This window comes from Chiloscyllium punctatum, chromosome 46, assembly GCF_047496795.1.
Source record: "Chiloscyllium punctatum isolate Juve2018m chromosome 46, sChiPun1.3, whole genome shotgun sequence".
NCBI lineage: Eukaryota > Metazoa > Chordata > Chondrichthyes > Orectolobiformes > Hemiscylliidae > Chiloscyllium > Chiloscyllium punctatum.
The window spans coordinates 56,703,816-56,728,417 of record NC_092784.1 but is presented as its reverse complement, the minus strand read 5'-3'; the positions used below and the strand labels follow the sequence as shown (position 1 = coordinate 56,728,417).

Sequence of the window (24,602 nt, the reverse complement as noted above, 5' to 3'; positions counted from 1 at the left end):
ACCACCCTTGGAGCCTGTGGACAGTTTTGGTTTCCTTATTTGACAAAAGATATATTGGCACTGGAGGGGGTGCAGAGGAGGTTCCCTAGATTCATTCTGGAATTGAGAGGATTATCTTATGATGAGAGATTGAGGAGGCTGGGACTGTACTCATTGGAATTTAGAAGAATAAGGGGGCATTTTATAGAAACATATAAAATTATGAAGGGAAGAGATAAGATAGAAGCAGGGAGGTTGTTTCCACTGAGGGGTGAAACTAGAACTAGAGGGCATAGCTTCAAGATAACGGGGAGCAGGTTTAGGACTGAGCTGAGGAGGAACGTCTTCACCCAGAGGGTTGGGAATCTGTGGAATTCCCCGCCCAGTGAAGCAGTTGAGGCTACCTCGTTGAGTGTTTTTAAGGCAGAGATAGATTTTTGAACAGTAAAGGAATTAAGATTTATGGTGAGAGGGTGGGTAAGTGGAGTTGAGTCCATGAGAAAGATTAGCCACTTCAGAGCAGCAAGAGGTGGGAGCCGGGAGGAGGTGACATTGGTGTGAGGTGATTGTCAGGAAGGCCAGTAAGTATATTTAATCTTCTTGCCTTCAGGCCAGCGAGGGAGGAGCGAGCAAAGGACTTCTGGGAAGGGTAAGTAGAACAGTTTATATTTGCGTGATAACGTGACCCGAGACACTACTCAGGTAGTGTCTCCCACCCATCCTCCTCGTCTAACCCACAAAAACATTTGTGGGAGCCAGATTGACAAGGTAAGGTAACTACTTTGTTTCCTAATCCTTTTTTTTCAGTCGTCACTTCAGAGTTAGAATAGTGGGAATGGAGTTTAGGGCAGGGAATGTTCCTCCTGCAGAATGTGGGAAGTAAGGGTCACCACTAGTGTCCCCGCTGACTACATCTGTGGGAAGTGCACCCATCACCAGCTCCTCGAAAACCGCGTTAGGGAACTGGAGCTGGAGTTGGATGAACTTCGGATCATTCGGGAGGCAGAGGGGGTTATTGATAGGACTTACAGAGAGGTAGTCACTCCCCAGATTAAAGAAAAAGACAGATAGGTGACAGTTAGGGGACAGAAAGGGAACTGGCAGGCAGTGCAGGGATCCCCTGTGGCCATTTCCTTCAACAATAAATGTACCATTTTGGATACTGTTGGAGGGGATGACTTACCAGGGGAAAGCAGTGGGGCACCTGCTGCTCAGAAGGGAAGGGGGAAGAGGAGCAGAGCAGTAGTCATTGGGGACTCCATAATTAGGGGGACAGATAGGAGGTTCTGTGGTGATGAGAGAGACTCACGGTTGGTGTGTTACCTCCCAGGTGCCAGAGTCCGTGATGTCTCTGATCGTGTTTTTTGGATCCTTTGGGGAGAGGGAGAGCAGCCCCAAGTTGTGGTCCACATTGGTACCAACAACATAGGTCGGAAGAGATGGGGATGTGAGGCAGAAATTCAGGGAGCTAGGATGGAAGTTTAGAGCTAGGACAAACAGTTATTTTTTCTGGTTTGCTGCCAGTGCCATGTGCTAGTGAGGTGAGGAATAGGGAGAGAAAGGAGTTAAACACGTGGCTACAGGGATGGTGCAGGACGGAGGGTTTCAGGTTTATGGATAATTGGAGCTCTTTCTGGGGTAGGTGGGACCTCTACGAGCAGGATGGTCTTCATCTAAACCAGAGGGGTACCAATCTCCTGGGTGGGAAATTCGCTAAAGCTATTAAGGTGGATTTAAACTAATACAGCAGGGGGATAGGAACCACAATTATAGGACAGATACAGAAGAGGATGAGAGTAGGGAGTTCCAAAATCAAGTATCTGACACTGGCAAGCGAGAACCTGGTTTGAAGTGTGTGCGAGGAGCATCCAAAATAAAATGGGTGAACTGGCAGCGTGGGTTGGTACCTGGGACTTTGATGTTGTGGCCATTACAGAGACATGGATAGAGCAGGGACAGGAATGGCTGTTGCAGGTTCCGGGATTCAGATGTTTCAGTAAGAACAGAGAAGATGGTAAAAGAGGGGGAGGTGTGGCATTGTTGATCAGGGACAATATTACAGTTGTAGAAAGGATGTTTGGGGAGTCGTTAACTGAGGTAGTATGGGCTGAGGTTAGAAACAGGAAAGGAGAAGTTACCATGCTGGGAGTTTTCTATAGGCCTCCAAATAATTCAAGACATGTAGAGGAAAGGATAGCAAAGATGATTCTCGATAGGAGTGAGAGAGGCAGGGTAGTTGTCATGGGGTCTTCAACTATCCAAATATTGACTGGGATCACTACTGTACGAGAACTATAGATGGGTCAGTTTTTGTCCAGTGTGTGCAGTATGTAGACAGGCCTACAAGGGGCGAAGCCACATTAGATTTAGTATGGGTAACGAGCCTGGCCAGTTGTTAGATTTGGAAGTAAGTGAGAACTTTGGAGACAGCGATCACAATTCTGTCAGGTTTATTTTAGTGATGGCAAGGGATAGGTGTACTCCACCGAACAAGAGTTACAGCTGGGGGAAGGGAAATTATGATGCAATTAGGAAAGATTTAGGAAGCATTGAATAGGGAAGGAAACTGCAGGGGATGAGCACATTAAAAATGTGGAGCTTATTCAAGGAAAAGCTCCTGTGTGTCCTAGATAAGTACATACCTGTCAGGCAGGGAGGAAGATATAGAACACGTGAGCCATGGTTTACTAAGGAAGTGGAATCCCTGGTCAAGAAGAAGAAGAAGGATTATGTTAGGACAAAATGTGAAAACTCAGTTAGGGCGCTTGAGGGTCACAAGGAAGTCAGGAAAGACCTAAAAAGAGATCTCAGAAGAGCCAGGAGGAGACATGAGAAATTGTTGGCGGATAGGATCAGGGTTAACCCTAAGGCTTTCCATAGGTATGTCAGGAATAAAAGAATGATGAGAGTTAAATTAAGGCCAATCAAGGATAATAGTGGGAAGTTGTGTGTGGAGTCAGAGGAGATAGGGGAAGCACTAAATAAATAGTTTTCGACAGTGTTCACTATAGGAAATGAAATTGTTGGTGAGGAAGATACAGAGATACTTGCATCTAGACTAGAAGAGATTGAGGTTCACAAGGAAGTGGTATTAGAAATACTACAAAGTGTGAAAATAGACAAGTCCCCTGGGCCGGACGGGATCTATCCTAGGATCCCCTGGGAAGCAAGGGAAGAGATTACCGAGCTTTTGGCATTGATCTTCAAATCATCGTCAACAGGAATAGTGCCTGAGGACGGGAGGATAGCAAATGTGGTTTCCTTGTTCAAAAAGGGTAGTAGAGACAACCCTGGTAATTACAGACCAGTGAGTCTCACTTCAGTTGTTGGTAAAGTATTGGAAAAGGTTATAAGAGATAGGATTTATAACCATCTAGAAAAGAATAATCTGATCAGGGACAGTCAGCACAGTTTTGTAAAGGGTAGGTTGTGCCTAACGAATCTTATTGAGTTTTTTGACAAAATGACCAAACAGGTAGATGAGAGTAAACCGGTTGTTGTGGTGTATATGGATTTTAGCAAGGCGTTCGATAAGGTTCCTCACAGTAGGCTATTATACAAAATGCGGAGGAATGGGATTGTGCGAGACATAGCAGTTTGGATCAGTAATTGGCTTGCTGAAAGAAAACAGAGGGTTGTAGTTGATGGAACATGTTCATCTTGGTGTCCAGTTACCAGCGGCGTACTGCAAGGGTCGGTGTTTGGTCCACTACTGTTCGTCATTTTTATAAATGACCTGGATGAGGGCTTAGAAGGGTGGGTTAGTAAATGTGCAGATGACACGAAGGTCGGTAGAGTTGTGGATAGTGACGAAGGATGTAGTAGGTTGCAGAGAGACATGGATAGGATGCAGAGCTGGGCTGAGAGGTGGCAAATGGAGTTTAATGTGGACAAGTGTGAGGTGATACACTTTGGACGGAATAATCGGAATACAAAGTACTGGGCTAATGGTAGGATTCTTGGGAGTGCAGATGAGCAGTGAGATCTCGGTGTCCATGTACACAGATCCCTGAAAGTTGCCACCCAGATTGACAGGGTTGTTAAGAAGGCATACAGTGTTTTGGCCTTTTTTAATAGAGGGATTGAGTTCCGGAACCAGGAGGTTATGCTGCAGCTGTACAAAGCTCTGGTATGGCCACACTTGGAGTATTGTGTACAGTTCTGGTCACCGCATTATAAGAAGGATGTGGAAGCTTTGGAAAGGGTGCAGAGGAGATTTATTAGGATGTTGCCTGGTATGGAAAGAATATCTTACGAGGAAAGGCTGAGGGCCTTGAGGCTGTTCTCGTTAGAGAGAAGAAGGTTGAGAGGTGACTTAATAGAGACATACAAAATAATCAGAGGGTTAGATAGGGTGGACAGGGAATGCCTTTTCCCAAGTATGGGAACGACAAACACAAGGGGACACAACTTTAAAGTGAGGGGTGATAGATATAGGACAGATGTCAGAAGTAGTTTCTTTACTCAGAGAGTAGTAAGGGTATGGAATGCTTTGCCTGCAATGGTAGCAGATTCACCACGTTTAAGTGCATTTAAGTCGTTATTGGACAGGCATATGGACGTACATGGAATAGTGTAGGTGGAATGGGCTTCAGATTAGTATGACAGGGCGGCGCAACATCGAGGGCTGAAGGGCGTGTAATGTGCTATAATGTTCTATGTTCTATATGTTCTATTATTGAATGGTGGAGCAGGCTTGAAGGGCCAGACGGCCTACTCCTGCTCCTGGTTCTTAGGTTCTTAAGTTCATCTGAGTCCTAAGGGGCCAACCCTTTGTACTGAGTCTGTGATTTCTGAGGATAACTTTGCTGTTGGGAACATATGACTCGTACAAAAGTTACTTTTATATACTTAGGAAGACCAACTCGCATTTCCATAAAGCGCTTGACATAATAAAACATCCTGTGGCATCTAACAGGAGCGACTATCAAACAAAATGTGGCAGTGAGCCACACATTAACATTGGGCAAAGATCACTGACAAAGGCTCTAAGCAGCATCTCTGTGGAGCAGGAAAAGAAGCAGAAAGCTTGAGGAAGGAATTTGCTTTGTTGTTCGCTCGTAGGACAAGGGCACTGCTGGCTGGACTTGCATTTATTGCCTGCTCCTAGTTGTCCTTGAGAAAGTGGCGGTGAACTACCTTCTTGAATTGTTGCTCAATTTGTTAAACCCAGGGCTGAGGGAGCTGAAGCATGGGTGTAAATTTAAGTGAACCATAGAATTATTCTTTTCAAAGCCTCGTTGGTTAGCTCAGTTGGCTGGATGGCTGTTCTGTCAGACAGAGTGACAGAAACAGTGTGGGCTCAATGCCTGTCACTGGCTGAGGTTACCATGAAGGACTCTCCTTCTCAACTTCGCTCCTTACCTGAGCTGTGGTGACCCTCAGATTAAACCACTATCAGTCCTCTCTCTCTCTCACTCACTCACATGAGAGAGCAGCCCTGTGTTCTGGGGAAACTATGGTGATGTTATGCACATGGAATACCATTCAGCTCTTCAAGTCCATTTGGGTCTTTGAGGAGTAATCAGTCAGGCCTGATCAATCCCTGTAGCCCAATAGATTTATTTCCTTTCGAAATCATTGATTTACATCCTCTTCCAGCTACCTGCAGCAAACCCCCCAGTCATTCCCGTGTATAAAGTATTCTTCCTCACATAACTCCTGCATCTCTTGCTCATTTAATCTTTGTTTCTTCATCCTAACACTATTCATTGCTGGGAGTAGTTATGACTTGACTACCTTACACAAAGCTGCCATAATCTTGCACACTGACAACAAGTCACTGTTGTGCTGTTTATTTTTCTGAATTTCAATCACTAAATGTCCATTTACACCAATACTTTCAAATTAAGTTAGGTTTCAGGAAGCTTTCCTGTTGAATTCTTGTGCACTTTTTAGCCATCCAACTTAAAATGGCCGACCACCTGATCATGGATGCCTCAATCTAAAACAAAGAATGGGGCAGAACTGAAACAAAAACAGCAATTGCTGGACAGACTCAGCCAACCTGGCAGCACCTGTGGGGCAAAAGCAGAGATCACATTTCGAGCCCATGTAACCTTCATCAGAACCAGGAGCAGCTAGGAAAAAGTGGTGCTCATTGTGAAGCTTGAGGTGGGAGTGTTGAGTGAATTGGTGGAATGGAGCCCAGAGAATGAGAGAGAGAGATATGAAAGGGATATGCAGGCAAGGATATTATTGACACTTAAGCAGGACAGAAGAGAAGCTGAATAAATGATAAATGGAGCTCAGAGTGGGAGAAATGTGTTGAAAGCAAACTGTGCAATGTGATAATAGGACTGATGATACTTCACTGACAAAGAGGCTGCGCTCCAAAAACTTGTGATTTCAAATAAACCCATTGGACTATAATCTGGTGCTGTGTGACTTCTGACATAATAGGTCTGAGGGTTGGGTAAAGTTTGGATTGGCTGCGCTAAAAGCAACTCATGTCATAACAGGTCCAGGTGTGGGGCTGGGCAAAAGCACGGAAGGATAGAATCAAGGTCTAAAGTTATTGAACTTGATGGTGAGTCTCAGAGGCTACAGGGTCCCCAAGTAGAACATGAGATGTTGCTCTTTGAGTTTGCACTGAGGCTCGCTGGAACACGTCAACACACCTGAGACAAGGACGTTAGCATGGTAACATGGTCGCATGTTGAAGTGACAGGCGACTGGAATCTCAGGGTCGTTTTTGTGGACAGGTTGCAGGTTTTCTCCAAAACAGTCACCCAGTCTGTATTACCTCTCCCCAGTACAGAGGAGACTACATTGTGAACAGCCAATACAGCAGACTAGATTAAGTGCAATGCAGTTAAATCGCTCTGTCACTTGGAAGGTTTGTCCGGATAGTGAGGAGGGAGCAGGCAGCTTTCCCTGTGAAAGAATGCCTCAAAAGTGTCCATCTTTTTTCCTCAATCGCGGAATCTCTGCTATCCTGCTTGACAGGGCCCTGGGCTTTGTCCAATCCAACTTCCCTCACTCCTTCTCTTCCCCCACCCACGCCGTACAACAGTGATTGGGTGCCCCTGTCCTCACCTACCATCCCACCAACATCCACATCCAAAAGATCATAAGCTGCCATTTACACTACCTCCACCAACAGACACATATTCCCCTCCCTTCCCGCGTCAGCCTTCCGCAGGGACCATTCCCTGCAGGTCATCTTGGTCCAATCCTCCTCCGTTCCCAGCACTTCCCCAAGCCCCCATGGCACCTTCCCCTGCAATCGCTGAAGGTGTAACTTCTATCTGTTTACTCCCTCCCTCCTCTCTATCCAAGGTTCTAGATACACCTTCCAGGTGAAGCAGCAATTTACCTGTACACACGGCCCGAACATATTACAGGGAACATTCCAGGACCAGGGACCAGGGAGCTGCTGGGAAGGTAAATTTCCCATTGAAATGAATAGGTTCGCTCCTATCTGTGGTTTCAGGCTTCTGTGGTAGGTCTTGTAACGCATTCCCCTGTTGGTATGGGGGGCGGGGGCAGGGGGGGGGGAGCGGGAGGCGGGGGGAGGAGTGGTACTACTGTACTACATAATATCAAACCATCCCTAATGGTGCAGACGAAGGCGATTCAGCCCACCAAGTCTGCAACAATCCTCTGAACAGCATCCACCCAAACCCATTCCCCATCTGATCCCACATTCGCTCTCTAATTCTAGAACGAATTATACTGTAAAAGGAAGAGCCTTGGGAAAAGTTGATGAGCAGAGAGATCTGGGAGTTCAGGTCCATTGTACCCTGAAGGTGGCTGCACAGGTGGATAGATTGGTCAAGAAGGCATATGGCTTGCTTGCCTTCATCGGACGGGGTATTGAGTATGAGAGCTGGCAGGTCATGTTAAAATTGGACAAGACATTGGTTCAGCCACATTTAGAATACTGTGTACAGTTCTGGTCGCCATATTACCAAAAGAATGTGGACGCTTTGGAGAGGGTGCGGAGAAGGTTTATGAGGGTATTGCCTGGTATGGAAGATGCTAGCTATGAAGAGAGGTTGAGTAGGTTAGGTTTATTTTCATTAGAAAAAAGAAGGTTGAGGGGGGACCTGATTGAGGTTTACAAAATCATGAAGGGTATAGACAGGGGTGGATAGAAGTAAGGGTGAGGGATTCAATAACGAGAGGTCATGCTTTCAAAGTGAGAGGAGAAAAGTTTAAAGGGGATACACACTGTAAGTACTTCACACAGAGGGTGGTGGGTGTCTGGAACACCTCTACCAGCAGAGGTGGTAGAGGCAGGCACGGGAGATTCATTTAAGATTCGTCTGGACTGATGCGTGAGTAGGTGGGGAGCAGAGGGATACAGATCCTTAGGAATTGACCGACAGGTTTAGACAGTAGATTTGGACGGCTCAGGCTTGGAGGGCCGAAGGGCCTGTTCCTGGGCTGTAAATTTTCTTTGTTCTTTGTTGTATTTATCATCACTAATCCATCTAGCCTGCACATCCCTGGACGAAGTTTGCACATTTGCTCTGTGTCTGCATGGGTTTCCTCCAAAAATGCAGAAATTAGTTGAATTGGCCATGCTAAATTGCCCCACAGTCTGCAGATTAATTAGGTTGATTTGCCATGTTAACTGTGGGCATAGGACCCTTCAGAGGGTCAGGAAAGACTTTATAGAATGCTCACAGTGCAGATAGAGGCCATTTGGTCCAACAAGTCTGCACCAACCCTCCAAAGAGTATCTCACTCTATCCCTAAAAACCAACATTTACTACCACCTAGCATGCACACTACAGGGCAATTTAGCATGGCCAATCCACCTCTTGTGCATATCTTTAGGCTTTGGAAGGAAACCAGTGCACCTACAGGAAACCCATGCAGACGCTGGGACAGTACAGGAGCTGGGACGTCATGCTGTGCCTGTACAGGACATTGGTTGGGCCATTTTTAGAATATTGTGTGCAATTCGGGTCTCCCTCCAGACTGGCAGTCACCCGTGGTTGGAATTGAACACAGATCCCTGGTGTTGTGAGCCAACAGGCCTCTTCACTTGATGGGCTGAATGACTTTCATGTGCACTCTGATGAGTTATTATAGATTTGTTTGACAGAGGAAGAAATTCTGACACCAATTTTTTCTACAGCTGCACCAGGATAACATTTTAGTTGTGGGAACATAACATGTTTAAAACAAAAATCTGCCGTGAAAATGATCCTTTTATAAATGTGATTTATCAAAGTGTAATTTCTCTTCAAACACAAACACATACATTTAGCCGCTTTAACGTCCATTAATCTCGTTGAACGGCGTTTACGTTTCGTTGGCTGTTGGCACTTTAGGTCTGTAATAGATGTTTGAGAAAAATGCATGTTAGGATAAAAGTTATAGTCCTGCAGTTTAAAACTTATTCACATTATGAACTTCCAAGTATAATTGCATGTGTCATGGCCTAGGGAATTAAGAGGAGAATTTATCAAAGGAAAATAACTGCAATCATGATGGAATAAATGCAGCATAGATGTGTACCGTCAAACTGTACTAGACTTCAGCACAGATCCAGAACTGTGCACTAAACTAGTATTTCATTCATTCTCAAACACAAGTTATCTCGGCGAATAGAATTTCAACATCCCCAGAATCCCCTTTGCATGCTGTAGAAGTTAATTCAATGAGTGCTTCTAGAAACCAGTACCTGTCCTTGTAGGTGTCTTGAGGTCACTGCTTGTTACAATTGTTAGTCCCGCATCTGTGAAAACACCAAGAACATCACTGCCACTTCCAGGCGTGCATCCAATGTCATTCTTCTCGACAACGTCCCAGATCTGTATGAAATACACACAAAGCTGCCACATGAATCAAAAACAATTGACAAGGTGATGCAGATGCTGCCTCGCTTTCTCTCTGGCTAGAGAGTCAGTAGTGCAATGAAAATACAACCCACCAATCTGTGCCCATCCGATTTCATTTCCCCAAAAAGAGAAAAAAATGCGGCAGATACTGGAAATCTAAAACAAACCGTGAAAATATTCTGATGGCAGACAATATACAGTGACTGCAGGACGTGACAGAGGAAGCCAGTCCCACCATGACCTCAATAACCTGCCGCAATAAACCTTGAGGGGAGGTCTGCTTTGGACCACCATAGGCATCACATGCAACAAAGACCTTTGACTCCCCTCATACCCCTGTCATTTTGAACACATAAAAATGAGATTGCCCTCAGGAAGCTCAACATGAAGACTGCAGGGGTTGTTTAGATGTCTCTGTCAACGTATGTATGAAGTATAAGCTGCCACCCACCAACGTCCCCCAACACACACACCCCCACCCTCCACCCCAACACCTTCCACCCCCAGTGAAAACGACAGTTTTAAGGCCTGGTTATTCCGATTCCAATCTCTGGCGCCATGTTGGTTAGGCCAGAGGCCTGGTCTGTTGTGGACAATATTCAGACCCATGTCTTTCAGACTGAAGCTGAACGTTTCCTCAATGGAACCATGAGAAGGAGCTGAACCGATAGTGAACTACAATACAATGAATTTTAGCTCAGTCATATCATCCACTTGGTCGATTAATAGCCCCAAGTAAATTGCACCATTTAAACTTGTAGAACATTCCCAACATTCCAATGGAAACACTGGAACATATCATTCCCTCCTGAAACCCTCTATACTTCTCTAAAGGGTGCATCGCAGAGCTTTGACATCCAACAGTTCTGCTGAGAGCCAAAACAAATTGTGTTAAATTTTGATTTGGAGATGCCAGTGTTGGACTGGGATGGACAAAGTTAAAAATCACCCAACACCAGGTTATAGTCCAACAGGTTTAATTGGAAGCACTAGCTTTCGGAGCGCTGCTCACAACCACCTGATGAAGGAGCGGCGCTCCGAAAGCTAGTGCTTCCAAATAAACCTGTTGGACTATACCCTGGTGCTGTGTGATTTTTAGCATTAAACCTTGGCTTCTTCCCTCACACGTTTTCACCCAACACCAGAATGCTCACTCCAGTGTGGATTTACCCATCCCAACCCCAGGTCCTGCTATTTTCTGGTCTCTACTGAAATTCCCTGTTCTGGTTGTGGTCCCAAAACCACCCGTGTGAAGCTCTGTCCATTTGCCAACCACTTTCTTTCAAATAAATGGAGAGAAATGGTTTTTTAAACTGGGTAGCCGAGAAACAAAAATACATCCAGTTTTCACCCAGTATTAGCTCCTACCAGACTTTTCTCAATCTTAAAGCTTAGAAAAACATGAGAAATTACTTGCCTTACTCTGTGTTAGCTTATGTTTCTTATTCAATACGAACACAGCTTTATCTACAGCACCTAAGCCGACAATTGCCCCAGAGTCGCCTGTGATTTTCAGTTTAAACTGATTGCGAGGTTTGTAAATCTTATTTTCTTCTTCCTCATTTGCATTAGACACGATTAGCTGTGAAGAAAAATATGTCAGTCCAAATTAGTCATAAACATTAAATTGCTTTTTGAGTGGTGCAGCTCATTGCTGCTGAAGTAAGAGATTTGAAACAGTAAAATTATAGAGGCAAGGAATGAAATAGCATAGAAGGAGGTCGTTAGGATTTATTCATTTGCAAGAATTATCCAATTCACCTCAATCTAACCCCTAGCCTTGCAAACATTTGCCATCAAGTATTTATCATATTCTGCCATGAAACTTACCACGTTTATTGTGCTTTTGAGGCAACATCACGTAATAATACGTAGTAATAATGTCAGGACTTACAACACTATAGTCTATTCTGCCATTCAATAACGTCACAAGATGGTGGCAGAGTCGGACTCTAGAGCAAAAGCTCACCTGTTTCTTTTCTTTTTTTTTTCTCTTTTTTCATTTTTTTTTCTTTTACCTCCTATTTTTCAAATGATATCTGTGATAGCCGGGACTAAAGTCAGCATCGACTCCCGGCCTCAGTGTGGACTCAGACTCCCGGACTCAGTGTGGACACAAACTCCTGGCCTCAGTGTGGACGCAGACTCCCAGCCTCAGTGTGGACACAGACTCCCGGCCTCAGTGTGGACTCAGACCCCCGGTCTCAGTGTGGACACAAACTCCTGGCCTCAGTGTGGACGCAGACTCCCAGCCTCAGTGTGGACTCAGACTCCCGGCCTCAGTGTGGACTCAGACCCCCGGTCTCAGTGTGGACACAAACTCCTGGCCTCAGTATGGACTCTAACACCCAGCCTCAGTGTGGACACAGACTCCTGGCCTCAGTGTGGACTCAGACTCCCGGCCTCAGTGTGGACTCAGACCCCCGGTCTCAGTGTGGACACAAACTCCTGGCCTCAGTGTGGACTCTAACTCCCAGCCTCAGTGTGGACACAGACTCCTGGCCTCAGTGTGGATTCTAACTCCCGGCCTCAGTGTGGACTCAGACTCCCAGCCTCAGTGTGGACACAGAATCCTGGCCTCAGTGTGGACTCATACTCCCGGCTTTAGTGTGGACTCAGACTCCCAGCCTCAGTGTGGACTCAGACTCCCAGCCTCACTATGGACACAGACTCCTGGCCTCAGTGTGGACTCTAACTCCCAGACTTAGCGTGGACTCAGACTCCCGGACTCAGTGTGGATTCTAACTCCGGGCCTCAGTGTGGTTTCTAACTCCCAGCCTCAGTGTGGTCTCTAACTCTGGGCCTCAGTGTGGACCCTAACACCCGGACTCTGCGTGGACTCTAACTCTCGGCCTCGGTGTGCACTCTAACTCCCGGCCTGAGTGTGGACTCTACCTCCCAACCTCAGTCTGGACTGTAACTTCCGGCCTCAGTGTAGACTCTAACTCCCGACCTCAATGTGGACTCAGACTCCCGGACTCAGCGTGGACTCAGACTCCCGGACTCAGTCTGGACTCAGACTCCCGGCCTCAGTGTGTACTCAGAATCCCGACCTCAGTGTGGCCTCTAACTCCCGGCCTCAGTGTGGACTCTAAATCCCGACCCCAGTGTGGATTCTAACTCCCGGACTCAGACTCCCAGACTCAGCGTGGACTCTAACTCCCAGACTTAGTGTGGATTCTAACTCTGGACTTCAGTGTGGACTCAGACTCCCGGCCTCAGTGTGGACACAGACTCCCGGCCTCAGCATGAACTCAGACTCCCGGCCTCAGTGTGGACGCTAACTCCTGGCCTCAGTGTGGACTCTAATTCCCAACCTCAGTGTGGACTCCAACTCCCAACCTCAGTGTGGTCTCTAACTCCCGGCCTCAGTGTGGATTCTAACTCCCGGCCTCAGTGTGGACTCAGACTCCCGGCCTCAGTGTGGACACAGACTCCCGGCCTCAGTGTGGACTCAGACCCCCGGTCTCAGTGTGGACACAAACTCCTGGCCTCAGTGTGGACTCTAACACCCAGCCTCAGTGTGGACACAGATTCCTGGCCTCAGTGTGGACTCAGACTCCCGGCCTCAGTGTGGACTCAGACCCCCGGTCTCAGTGTGGACACAAACTCCTGGCCTCAGTGTGGTCTCTAACTCCCAGCCTCAGTGTGGACACAGACTCCTGGCCTCAGTGTGGATTCTAACTCCCGGCCTCAGTGTGGACTCAGACTCCCAGCCTCAGTGTGGACACAGAATCCTGGCCTCAGTGTGGACTCATACTCCCGGCTTTAGTGTGGACTCAGACTCCCAGCCTCAGTGTGGACTCAGACTCCCAGCCTCACTATGGACACAGACTCCTGGCCTCAGTGTGGACTCTAACTCCCAGACTTAGCGTGGACTCAGACTCCCGGACTCAGTGTGGATTCTAACTCCGGGCCTCAGTGTGGTTTCTAACTCCCAGCCTCAGTGTGGTCTCTAACTCTGGGCCTCAGTGTGGACCCTAACACCCGGACTCAGCGTGGACTCTAACTCTCGGCCTCGGTGTGCACTCATACTCCCGGCCTGAGTGTGGACTCTAACTCCTGGACTCAGCATGGACTCTAACTCCCGGACTCAGTGTGGATTCAAACTCCTGGCCTCAGTGTGGACTCTACCTCCCAACCTCAGTCTGGACTGTAACTTCCGGCCTCAGTGTGGACTCTAACTCCCGACCTCAATGTGGACTCAGACTCCCGGACTCAGCGTGGACTCAGACTCCCGGACTCAGTCTGGACTCAGACTCCCGGCCTCAGTGTGTACTCAGACTCCCGGCCTCAGTGTGTACTCAGAATCCCGACCTCAGTGTGGCCTCTAACTCCCGGCCTCAGTGTGGACTCTAAATCCCGACCTCAGTGTGGATTCTAACTCCCGGACTCAGACTCCCGGACTCAGCGTGGACTCTAACTCCCGGCCTCAGTGTGGACTCTAAATCCCGACCTCAGTGTGGATTCTAACTCCCGGACTCAGACTCCCGGACTCAGCGTGGACTCTAACTCCCGGACTTAGTGTGGATTCTAACTCCCGGCCTCAGTGTGGACTCAGACTCCCGGCCTCAGTGTGGACACAGACTCCCGGCCTCAGCATGAACTCAGACTCCCGGCCTCAGTGTGGACGCTAACTCCTGGCCTCAGTGTGGACTCTAACTCTGGGCCTCAGTGTGGACTCTAATTCCCAACCTCAGTGTGGACTCTAACTCCCAACCTCAGTGTGGTCTCTAACTCCCGGCCTCAGTGTGGATTCTAACTCCCGGCCTCAGTGTGGACTCAGACTCCCGGCCTCAGTGTGGACACAGACTCCTGGCCTCAGCATGGACTCAGACTCCCGGCCTCAGTGTGGACGCTAACTCCTGGCCTCAGTGTGGACTCTAACTCTGGGCCTCAGTGTGGACTCTAATTCCCAACCTCAGTGTGGACTCTAACTCCCAACCTCAGTGTGGTCTCTAACTCCCGGCCTCAGTGTGGATTCTAACTCCCAGCCTCAGTGTGGACTCAGACTCCCGGCCTCAGTGTGGACACAGACTCCCGGCCTCAGCATGAACTCAGACTCCCGGCCTCAGTGTGGACGCTAACTCCTGGCCTCAGTGTGGACTCTAACTCTGGGCCTCAGTGTGGACTCTAATTCCCAACCTCAGTGTGGACTCTAACTCCCAACCTCAGTGTGGTCTCTAACTCCCGGCCTCAGTGTGGATTCTAACTCCCGGCCTCAGTGTGGACTCAGACTCCCGGCCTCAGTGTGGACACAGACTCCTGGCCTCAGCATGGACTCAGACTCCCGGCCTCAGTGTGGACGCTAACTCCTGGCCTCAGTGTGGACTCTAACTCTGGGCCTCAGTGTGGACTCTAATTCCCAACCTCAGTGTGGACTCTAACTCCCAACCTCAGTGTGGTCTCTAACTCCTGGACTCAGCGTGGACTCTAACTCCCGGACTCAGTGTGGATTCTAACTCCGGGCCTCAGTGTGGACTCCAACTCCTGGACTCAGCGTGGACTCTAACTCCCAGACTCAGTGTGGATTCTGACTCCGGGCCTCAGTGTGGTCTCTAACTCCTGGCCTCAGTGTGGACACAGACTCCCAGCCTCAGTGTGGATTCTAACTCCAGGCCTCAGTGTGGATTTAACTCCCAGCCTCAGTGTGGATTTTACTCCCGGCCTCAGCATGGATTTAACTTCCGGCCTCAGCATGGATTTAACTCCCAGCCTCAGCGTGGATTTAACTCCCGGCCTAATGCGTGAATTTAACTCCCAGCCTCAGCGTGAATTTAACTCTCAGCCTCAGTGTGAATGTAACTCTTGGCCTCAGCATGAATTTAACTCCCAGCCTCAGCGTGGATGGTGGTAGATATATTTTTCAGTAAGTCACTGAAGGCTAACACACAGGTGCAAAAATCTATTAGGAAGGCGAATGAACTGTTCCCTTTATCACAATAGAGTTTGAGTAGAGAAGTAGTGATTTGCAGTCAATTGTATAGGAGCTTGGTTTGACCACACCTGGAATACTGTGTGCAGTTTAGATCTCCTTGTCTAAGGAAAGATATCATTGCCATACAGGGAGTACAATGAAGGTTCACCAGACTTAGACTGTGGGACTGCCCTCTAAAGAGAGATTGGGAAACCGGGCCTGTATCCTCTGGGGTTCCATAGAACAAGAGGTGATTTTATTGAAACTTACAAAATACATAATGGGATATAATGTGCAGGTGCTAGTGTTGGAATAGGGTGGACAAAATCATATGAGACCAGGTTATAATCCAGCAGGTTTATTTAAAATCACAACTTTTGGAGCACTGCTCCTTTATCAGGTGAAATGGAGGGAAGCGCACAGGCACAGAATATATCGGCAGAGAGATAATGGCAAGATAATTTCAGGTAATTAGGAGTGTCAATAGATAAGTTTAAAAAAGTGTAAGTGGGGTGTCGATAGGCTGAATAATAAGTGAAGGGATGACCTATGAACCAATTAATTGAGGCAGAGAGGTAATTACAAATAACAGGATAGACATGACAGATACAGGTAAGCTGTTTCTCCTGGCTGGGGAGTCTAGAACTAGGGGATACAATTTTCAAATAAATAAGTACGCCACTTAAGTCCAAGATGAGGGGAATATTTTTCCTCAAAGGGTTGCGAACCTTTGGAATTCTCTATCACCAAGTATTGTGGAAGCTCAGCCTTTGAGTATGTTTAAGGTGGAGACTGATAGTTTCTGATTAGCAATGACATATAGGATTATGGGAGTGGAGCGGGTTAGCATTCAATCAGCCGTGATTGTATTGAGTGATGGGACAGGATTAATAGACTGAACAGCCAACTTTTATGCCCCTATGTTCTTACATCCAATGGTCCCACTTTTTCCACCTTGCTTACTATAATCTAATAAATTTTACCAACACAATTCCTTCTTCATAAAACCACGATGACTCTGTCGGTTTGCTTTATGAGTGATTAACAATTCTGCTACCACTTTCTTAATAGTAGATTCAGCAATTTTCCCATTAACACATGTCCAGCTAGCTAGTCTATTGTTTCCTATTCAGCAGGCCTGGGGCAGCATCTGTGGAGAGAGTGCAGAGTTATTTATTGCCTCCAATATGACTCTTCTTTCGAACTGATGTAAAAAAGGCTCACAGGACTCAAAATGTCAACTCTGTTTCTCGCTCCAAAAATGCTGCCAGACCTGCTGAGTTTTCTCAGCCAACTCTGTTTCTGGTTCAGAACTTGAGCATCTGCTGGTCTTTGTTTTATATTATAATTACCTATTTTCTTAATTAATCCACTGGAGTTTAGAGTAAGATTGTTGAAGCCTCCTACACGAAATAAATCACATATGAAACAGGAATACTTACTGTTCCCATGCACGTGTCTTTCACATCAACCCATACAGAATCTGCAACCATTTCTGTTGTTAATCCCTTTGACAAATAGTAATAGACTAGCAGTCTGAAGGATGGAATTAGATCGGGGGTGACTAGAATTTTCATAATCGTTATGATTTGATCTTTCTGTCTTGGTTGCTGTCCAACTTTCACTATTTTGCCTTTGCTTATTATCTGGTCAAAGAGAGTGAAAAAGAAAACATAAAATAACTTAAGGAATTAACTCCAACAAACCGAAGATTTATCAATACATACATGAAAGAAAGGGCCTTGGATAAATTTTGATGACCACAGCTCATGTAACAATTGAGAAAGGACACAGTAGATTCACCAGTAAAATATCTGAATCAAAACGATAAACATTATATTACTATTTTTAATAAATTCCAAATGTCAACAGAAAGTTAATGAGCCACGAGCTTATAGGCACAGGGTCAATAAAATTAAGCAGGTAAATGGGTGGCTCAAAGATTGGTGTGGGATTAATAGGTTGGAATTTGTGGGCCATTGGCACCAGTACCAGGGAAGAGGTGATCTAGTGGTGTCATATGTAGACCCACAAGCCGCAGTGGTGATATTGGGAATGGCGTTATTAGGAAATTAGAGGTGCATGTGATAAGGGAATATTGGCGATCATGGGTAGTTTTAATCTGCACATGGAATGGGCAAATCAAATTAGCCGCAATGCTATGGAGGAGGAATTTCTGGAGTGTATATGGGATGGTTTTCTTGACCAATATGCGATGACACAGTCTTCATCTGAACCGCGCTGGAACCAGAGTCCTAATGAATTGCATAACTAGGGCTGTAGGCAGGACCTTAAACTAAATGCTTGGGGTGGGTGGGAGTGTGCGAGGAGGTGGGGAAGGGGAGAGGAAGAGATCGGTTAGAGGGGGAAATTAGAAAACACAAATTAAAGGTGGAGGAAAAAGGGTAGGTTAGCAATGTGGTGGATGGATACCAGACAGAAAAGATGAGGGACAGAAGAGGTGAACATCTGCAGGTGGGCAGCACGGTGGCACAGTGGTTAGCACTGCTGCCTCACAGCGCCAGAGACCCGGGTTCAATTCCCGCCTCAGGCGACTGACTGCGTGGAGTTTGCACATTCTCCCCGTGTCTGCATGGGTGTGCTCCGGTTTCCTCCCACAGTCCAAAGATGTGCAGGTCAGGTGAATTGGCCATGCTAAATTGCCCGTAGTGTTAGGTAAGGGGTAGATGTAGGGGTATGGGTGGGTTGCGCTTCGGCGGGTCGGTGTGGACTTGTTGGGCCGAAGGGCCTGTTTCCACACTGTAAGTAATCTAATCTAATCTTTATGCACCAAAGAATTACAAAGATGTAGAGATATTTACCAGTGGAACAAATTTAAAATCCATGAAGCATTCGAAATAAAGTGGATGAACAAATCACACAGATAGATGTAAATGGGTATGATATGATTGGGATTACAGAGACATGGCTGCTGGGTGACCAGGGATGGGAACTGAATGTCCCTGGATATTCAGGAGGTAGGAAGGACAGGCATAAAGGAAAAAGTGGGGGAGTGGCATTGCTGGTTCAAGAGGAAATTAAACACAATAGTGAGAAAGGATATGAGCCCTGGCAATGTGGAGTCTGTTTGGGTAGAGTTGAGAAATAGGTAAAAACAATGAGTGCAGATGGTGGAAACCAGATTCTGGATTAGAGTGGTGCTGGAAAAGCACAGCAGTTCAGGCAGCATCCGAGGAGCAGGAAAATCAACATTTTGGGCAAAAGCCCTTCATCTTCCTACTCCTTGATCCTTGGATGCTGTCTGAACTGCTGTGCTTTTCCAGCACCATTCTAATCCAGAATAGAGTTGAGAAATACCAAAGGGCATAAAACATTAGTGGGTGACATATGTAGACCCACAAACTGCAGTGGTGATATTGGGAAACCCGTTATTAGAAAATTAGAGGTGCATGTAATATTGGCAATCATGGTTGATTTTAATCTGTACATGGAATGGGTAAATCAAATTGGCCGCATTGCTGTGAAGGAGGAATTCCTAGAGTGCATATGGGATGGTTTTCTTGACCAATATGCAGAGGAACCCCAACTAGAGAGCAGGTCATTTTGGTCTGGGTACTGTGTAATGAGAAGGGAATCATTGCCAATCCAGCTCTGTGAGACCCCTTGGGGATGAGTGACCAGAACATGACAGAATTTTATATCAAGATGGAGATAGTTGATTTGGAGACTACGGTGCTGAATCTTAATAAAGGAAACCATGAAGCTATGAGACGTGAATTGGCCTTGACAGATTGGAGAGAGTTACTTGAAGGGAATGACAGTGGACAGGCAATTGCAAACATTCAAGGAATACATTTGGGAAACTACAACAACTGTTTAATCCTGTCCAGCACAAAAAGCAAAATGGGTAAGGGAGCCAATCCCTGGATTACAAATGAAATGAGAGATACAGTCTGATCCAAAGAAGATGCATAAAGATTGGCCAAGAAAAATAATACATCTGAGGATCAGGAGCAGTTTGAAATTCAGCAAAGAAAGACCTGGGGAAAATATGGTACAAAAGTAAGCTTGCAGGGAACAAAAAGACTGACAATAAGGGTTTCCACACATACGTAAAGAGAAAGTGATTAGAGAAGACAAATGTAAGTCCCCTACAGATAGAAACGGAAGTGAATATAATACAGGACAAAGAAATGGCTGAGCAACTGAATACATACTTTGGTTCTGCCTTCACAAAACAGAACACAATCCAGATACCAGAAATGTTGGAGAATGCAAGACTTAGTGAGAGGGAAGAACTGAGGGAGATCAATAATAGTAGAGAAATAGTCCTGGGAAGATTAAAGGGATTGAAGGCGAATTAATCCCCAGGGCCTGACGATCTACATCCCAGAGTACTTAAGGAATTGGCTCCAGTAATAGTGGATGCATTGGTGGTCATCTTCCAGGATTCTATAGACTCTGGAAGAATCCCTGCAGATTGGTGAGTAGCTAATATCACTCCAATATCCAAAAAGGGAAGTAGAGAAAAACCAGGGAATTGTAGATCAGTAGTGGCGAGAATTCTCAAATCCATTAATAAGAACTTTATAGTGGAGGATTTAGAAAGCAATGGCAGAATCAGACAGAGTTGGCATGGATTTAAGAAGAGGAAATTATGTTTGACAAATCTGTTGGAATTCTATGAAGATGTAACAAGTAGAGTTGACAAGGGGGAGCCAGTCGATTTGATATATTTGGATTTTTAGGAAGTGTTTGGCAAAATCCCGCATAAGAGATGATTGTGCAAGATTAAAGCACATAGGACTGGGGGAAGTGTATTGGGATGGATAGAAAACTGGTTTGCAGAGGGGAAACAAAGAGCAGGAATTAATGGGTCCTTTTCAAATTGGCAGGCGGTAACTAGTGGGGTGATACAGGGATCAGTGCTAGAACCCCAGCTATTCACAATATATAGTAATGACTTGGATGAGGAAACAAAATGTAATATCTCAAAGTTTGCAGATGATACCAAGTTGGGTGGGAGGGTGAAGTGTGATGAGAATGCAGAGATCCTTCAGCATGATCTGGACAGGTTGGGTGAGTGAACAAATCAATGGAAGATGCAGTACAGTTTGGATAAATCTGAGGTTATTCACTTTGGAAGCAAAAGCAAGAAGACAGATTACTACCTGAATGGGTGCAAATTGGGAGAAGTGAGGGTGCAGCGGGACCTGGTTGTCCTTATACACCAGTTGCTGAAGGTATATATTCAGGTGCGGCAGGCGGTAAAGAGGGAAATGGTATGTTGGCTTTCATTGCGGGAGGTTTCGAGTACAGGAGCAGGGCTGTGTTGTTGCAGTTATACAGGACCTTGGTGAGGCCACCCCTGGAATATTGCGTGCAGTTTTGTTCTCCTTTTCTGAGGAAGAATGCTCTTGCTCTTGCGGGAGTGGAGCAAAAGGTTTATCGGTCTGATTCCGGGGAGGTGGGACTGACGTATGAGGAGGGATTGACTGGGTTAAGATTGTTTTCACTGGAGTTCAGAGGGGGGATCTCATAGAGACTTATAAAATTCTAACAGGACTATACACGCTAGATGGAGGGAGGATGTTCCCAACGGTGGGTGTGTCCAGAATCAGGGGTCACAGTCTAACGATTCAGGGTGGACCATTTAGGATGGAGATAAGGAGACATTTCTTCACCCAAAGAATGGTGAGCCTGTGGAATTCATTACCACAGGAAGGAGTTGATGCCAAAACATTGAACATATTCAAGAGGCGGCTAGATATAGCACTTGGGGCGAATGGGATCAAAGGTTATGCGGAGAAAGCAGGATTAGGCTATTGCGTTGGTTGATTAGCCATGATCGTGATGAATGGCAGAGCAGGCTCGAAGGGCCGAATGGCCTCGTCCTGCCCCTATCCTCTATGTTTCAATGGATGCCTGTTGCAACAGAGAACTGAGGACAGGCAGGTCAACTTAGGGATGTAACTACTTTTTTTAAATCAAAGCAAAGATTTTGCAAATGTTGAGGAGTTGACACCAAAGTATTTATGTGACTATGATATTCCCTGCAAAATGTCAGAATTCCAAATGATCCTGTCTGACATAATGCATTCAATCCACAAGCATCTTTAGTAGGAAGTCCCTGGCTGACTCAAAGAAAAACAGTCAGTGCTGGAAGATTAGGAAGGCAGGCACCATCTGAAGAATGTTACGACTGGCCTCCAGATAAAGGCCTCCAATTAGTTACAATTCCAGACAGAAACCATTCCCGCCCCAGATGGTAAAGCTCCTGGGTGAGACGAGATGAACTTCTTTATTCATCCCCTTCCTCGGTGGGTCACAACAAGCTTAATTTGAAAAAGACCCCTTGGCACACCTTTCCAAATGTATTTATGTTGGAAAAGGAACCAAATTTAACCAGGTTTTTGTGAGGTAAGGAAGAGTGAGCTTATCAGCTTCTAAATATGAGAAAAGGTAATGAAATGTGACACACACGCACACGCACACACGTACATACACATGCACGTATACACACACGCACGCACACACATGCACATACACGCACACACACCCCTGTGCACACACATGCATGCATACGCACACGCACACACACACACCCCCACACACACCTGCACACACACCCATGTGCACACACACATGCACACAACACATGTGCACACACACATGCACGCACACACACATGCCAACACACAGACACACGCAGACACAGAGAGAGAGAGAGAGAGAAATGCAGTTGAGTAAAATGATCACAATTAAAATAACATGATTCAGTCTCTAGGTTCAGTGGCGATTGGAGGTGGTTTGTTGCAGCTGTTGTACTAGTAACACTAATGCTGATAGTGGAGCAATTGATTTTGAGACTCTGTAAGTTAGCGAACAGGCTGATGCTCTGTTTTCTGCTTCATGGTAACTTACTTAATTGACCTGGCATTAGCAACTCAGAGTTTCTTTCCCAAAGTGTAGGAATATCTCAAGGCTGTCCTCCAAGACTTCATGAGTTAGATTAGGAGGAGAGATCGTACAAATTGGTCTGTTTTTCTCTAGAATTTAAAACATTAAGAGGGTGATCTAACCGAAATCTTCACAATATTAACTGGAAAAGGGTGGTGGAAAAAGATTAACTATTTCCACTGGCTGAGGCTTCTAGAACTGGAGGGCGTAGTCTGAGAATTCAGGCCAACCATTCAGGAGAGATGTTAGGAAGCATTTCTACACACAAGGGGTGCTAGATATTTGGAATTCTCATCCTCAAAAGATAGTCAATGTTTGATCAGTTAATTTTAAATCCCAAGTAGATAATTTTTCATTAAGCAAAGCTATGGGTCAAAGGCAGGTCTGTGGCCCCACAGACCAGCCATGATCTCATTGAATGGTAGAACAGTCTTGAAGGGCTGAATGGCCTATTCCTGATCCTATGAATGGTTTCATGTGGTGCACGTGCCGATGGCTGAAGAAGCCAGTCAATGACAGCCAGACTCACAGATGTTCAGTATGAAATGGTTGTGTTTCGTTGTGAATCTGCTGTTTTCAGTGTTGGTGCCTGTTGCCAAGCATAATGGTGCACACTGGCCCGTGCCATTTTCCTCTGTCATCAATCCTTCTCTCTCAATGAGGAGAATCAATGTTTGAGGCCTTCCTGTCACACTGACAGACATCCCTGTTGGGAGCATTGAGCACCTTACTGGTTTTCTGGCTCTGATTAACCTTGCTATCTAGAGGCTTGTTTGGAATGTGACTGTGTTCCAACTTGTCAGTGCACCGCAAAGTGACATCAAGTGAGAAAGCTTTGGCAAATAGGGTTAAGGAGAATCCAAAGTGATTCTACAAACATATTAAGGACAAAAGTGTAACTAGGGAGAGAATAAGACCCCTTACAGGCAGCCTATGTGTGGAACGGCAGGAGATGGGTCAGATACTTGTTATGGACCAGGCCAAACCCCCTCAAAACATTTCAAAAAAGTAGCCCAGACCCTAACTTTGCCAGTTGGTTTAAGCAGGTATGACGTGGATATTCCAGGAGGGAGCTAGCTGGTCAAACCACATAGTTTTAAACAAAACAGAAATGATTTACATGATTACCGAATGAAACACAAACAAAAGAGAACAGAATACTGAATAGCTTAACCTATTGGAAAACCCAACTGATCATGCCAACTTAATGATGCTGTTCCAAATGCCTGCAACAAACCCCAAATACACCCCTTGGCAGAAAAGGTAAAATCAAACACAGGGTCTTACAGGAGAGAAGTCAAAGAGAGAGTACCAGCCTGGATCTGCTTCTTTAGATCGAGCAGCTTAAAAAAAACAAACCAGGGAAAAGCTGAGCTGAGAGAACTGGCCACTCCCCTTTCATTGTACAAGTTGTTTTTTTTATTTGAAAGCCTGTTGCCGAAGGCAATATCTGTTAGCTATAATGAAACCAGCCCTAAAACCTTTCAACTCAGACTTTTCGGAGTCTGTGTCTGTTACGACCTCTCTGAGAAAAAAACCAAGGGCAACCTGGCCTTGTTAAAGGAGCAGCATGTTTACAAATGTTTAACATCAATGGTCACTGGGGAGAAGGATATGGAAGATAAAGAACTTGGAGAAATACATAGCAATATCAGAAAAGTGTACATATTACAGAGGAGGAGATGCTGAATGTCTTAAAATGCATAAAAGGCGGATAAATCCCCAGGACCTGATCAGGTGTATCCTAGCCACTTTGTGGGAAGCTAGGGAAGTGATTGCTGGGCCCGTTGATGAGATATTTGTATCATTAACTGCCACGAGTTAGGTGGCAGAAGATGGCTAACACGGTGTCATTATTTCAGAAAGGTGGTAAGGAAAAGCCAAAGAACTATACACCAGTGAGCCTGACATCAGTGGCGAGCAAGTTGTTCAAGGGGATCCTCAGGGACAAGATTTACATGTATTTGGAAAGGCAAGGACTGATTAGG

The 24,602-nt window shown here is 45.9% G+C and overlaps 1 protein-coding gene across 1 annotated transcript in view; it reads right to left on the bottom strand.

The window, feature by feature from the left end:
* Window positions 1–24,602, bottom strand: part of LOC140468137 (complement C3-like) — a 125,365-nt gene that overhangs the window by 75,385 nt on the left and 25,378 nt on the right. Inside the window, exons 13-16 of the mRNA XM_072564333.1 lie at window positions 17,136–17,339; window positions 11,194–11,358; window positions 9,620–9,749; window positions 9,197–9,268 (exon numbers count right to left, since the gene is read on the bottom strand). Of these exons, the coding sequence (XP_072420434.1) occupies window positions 9,197–9,268; window positions 9,620–9,749; window positions 11,194–11,358; window positions 17,136–17,339 (571 nt within the window). The remainder of the gene's footprint in view (window positions 1–9,196; window positions 9,269–9,619; window positions 9,750–11,193; window positions 11,359–17,135; window positions 17,340–24,602) is intronic.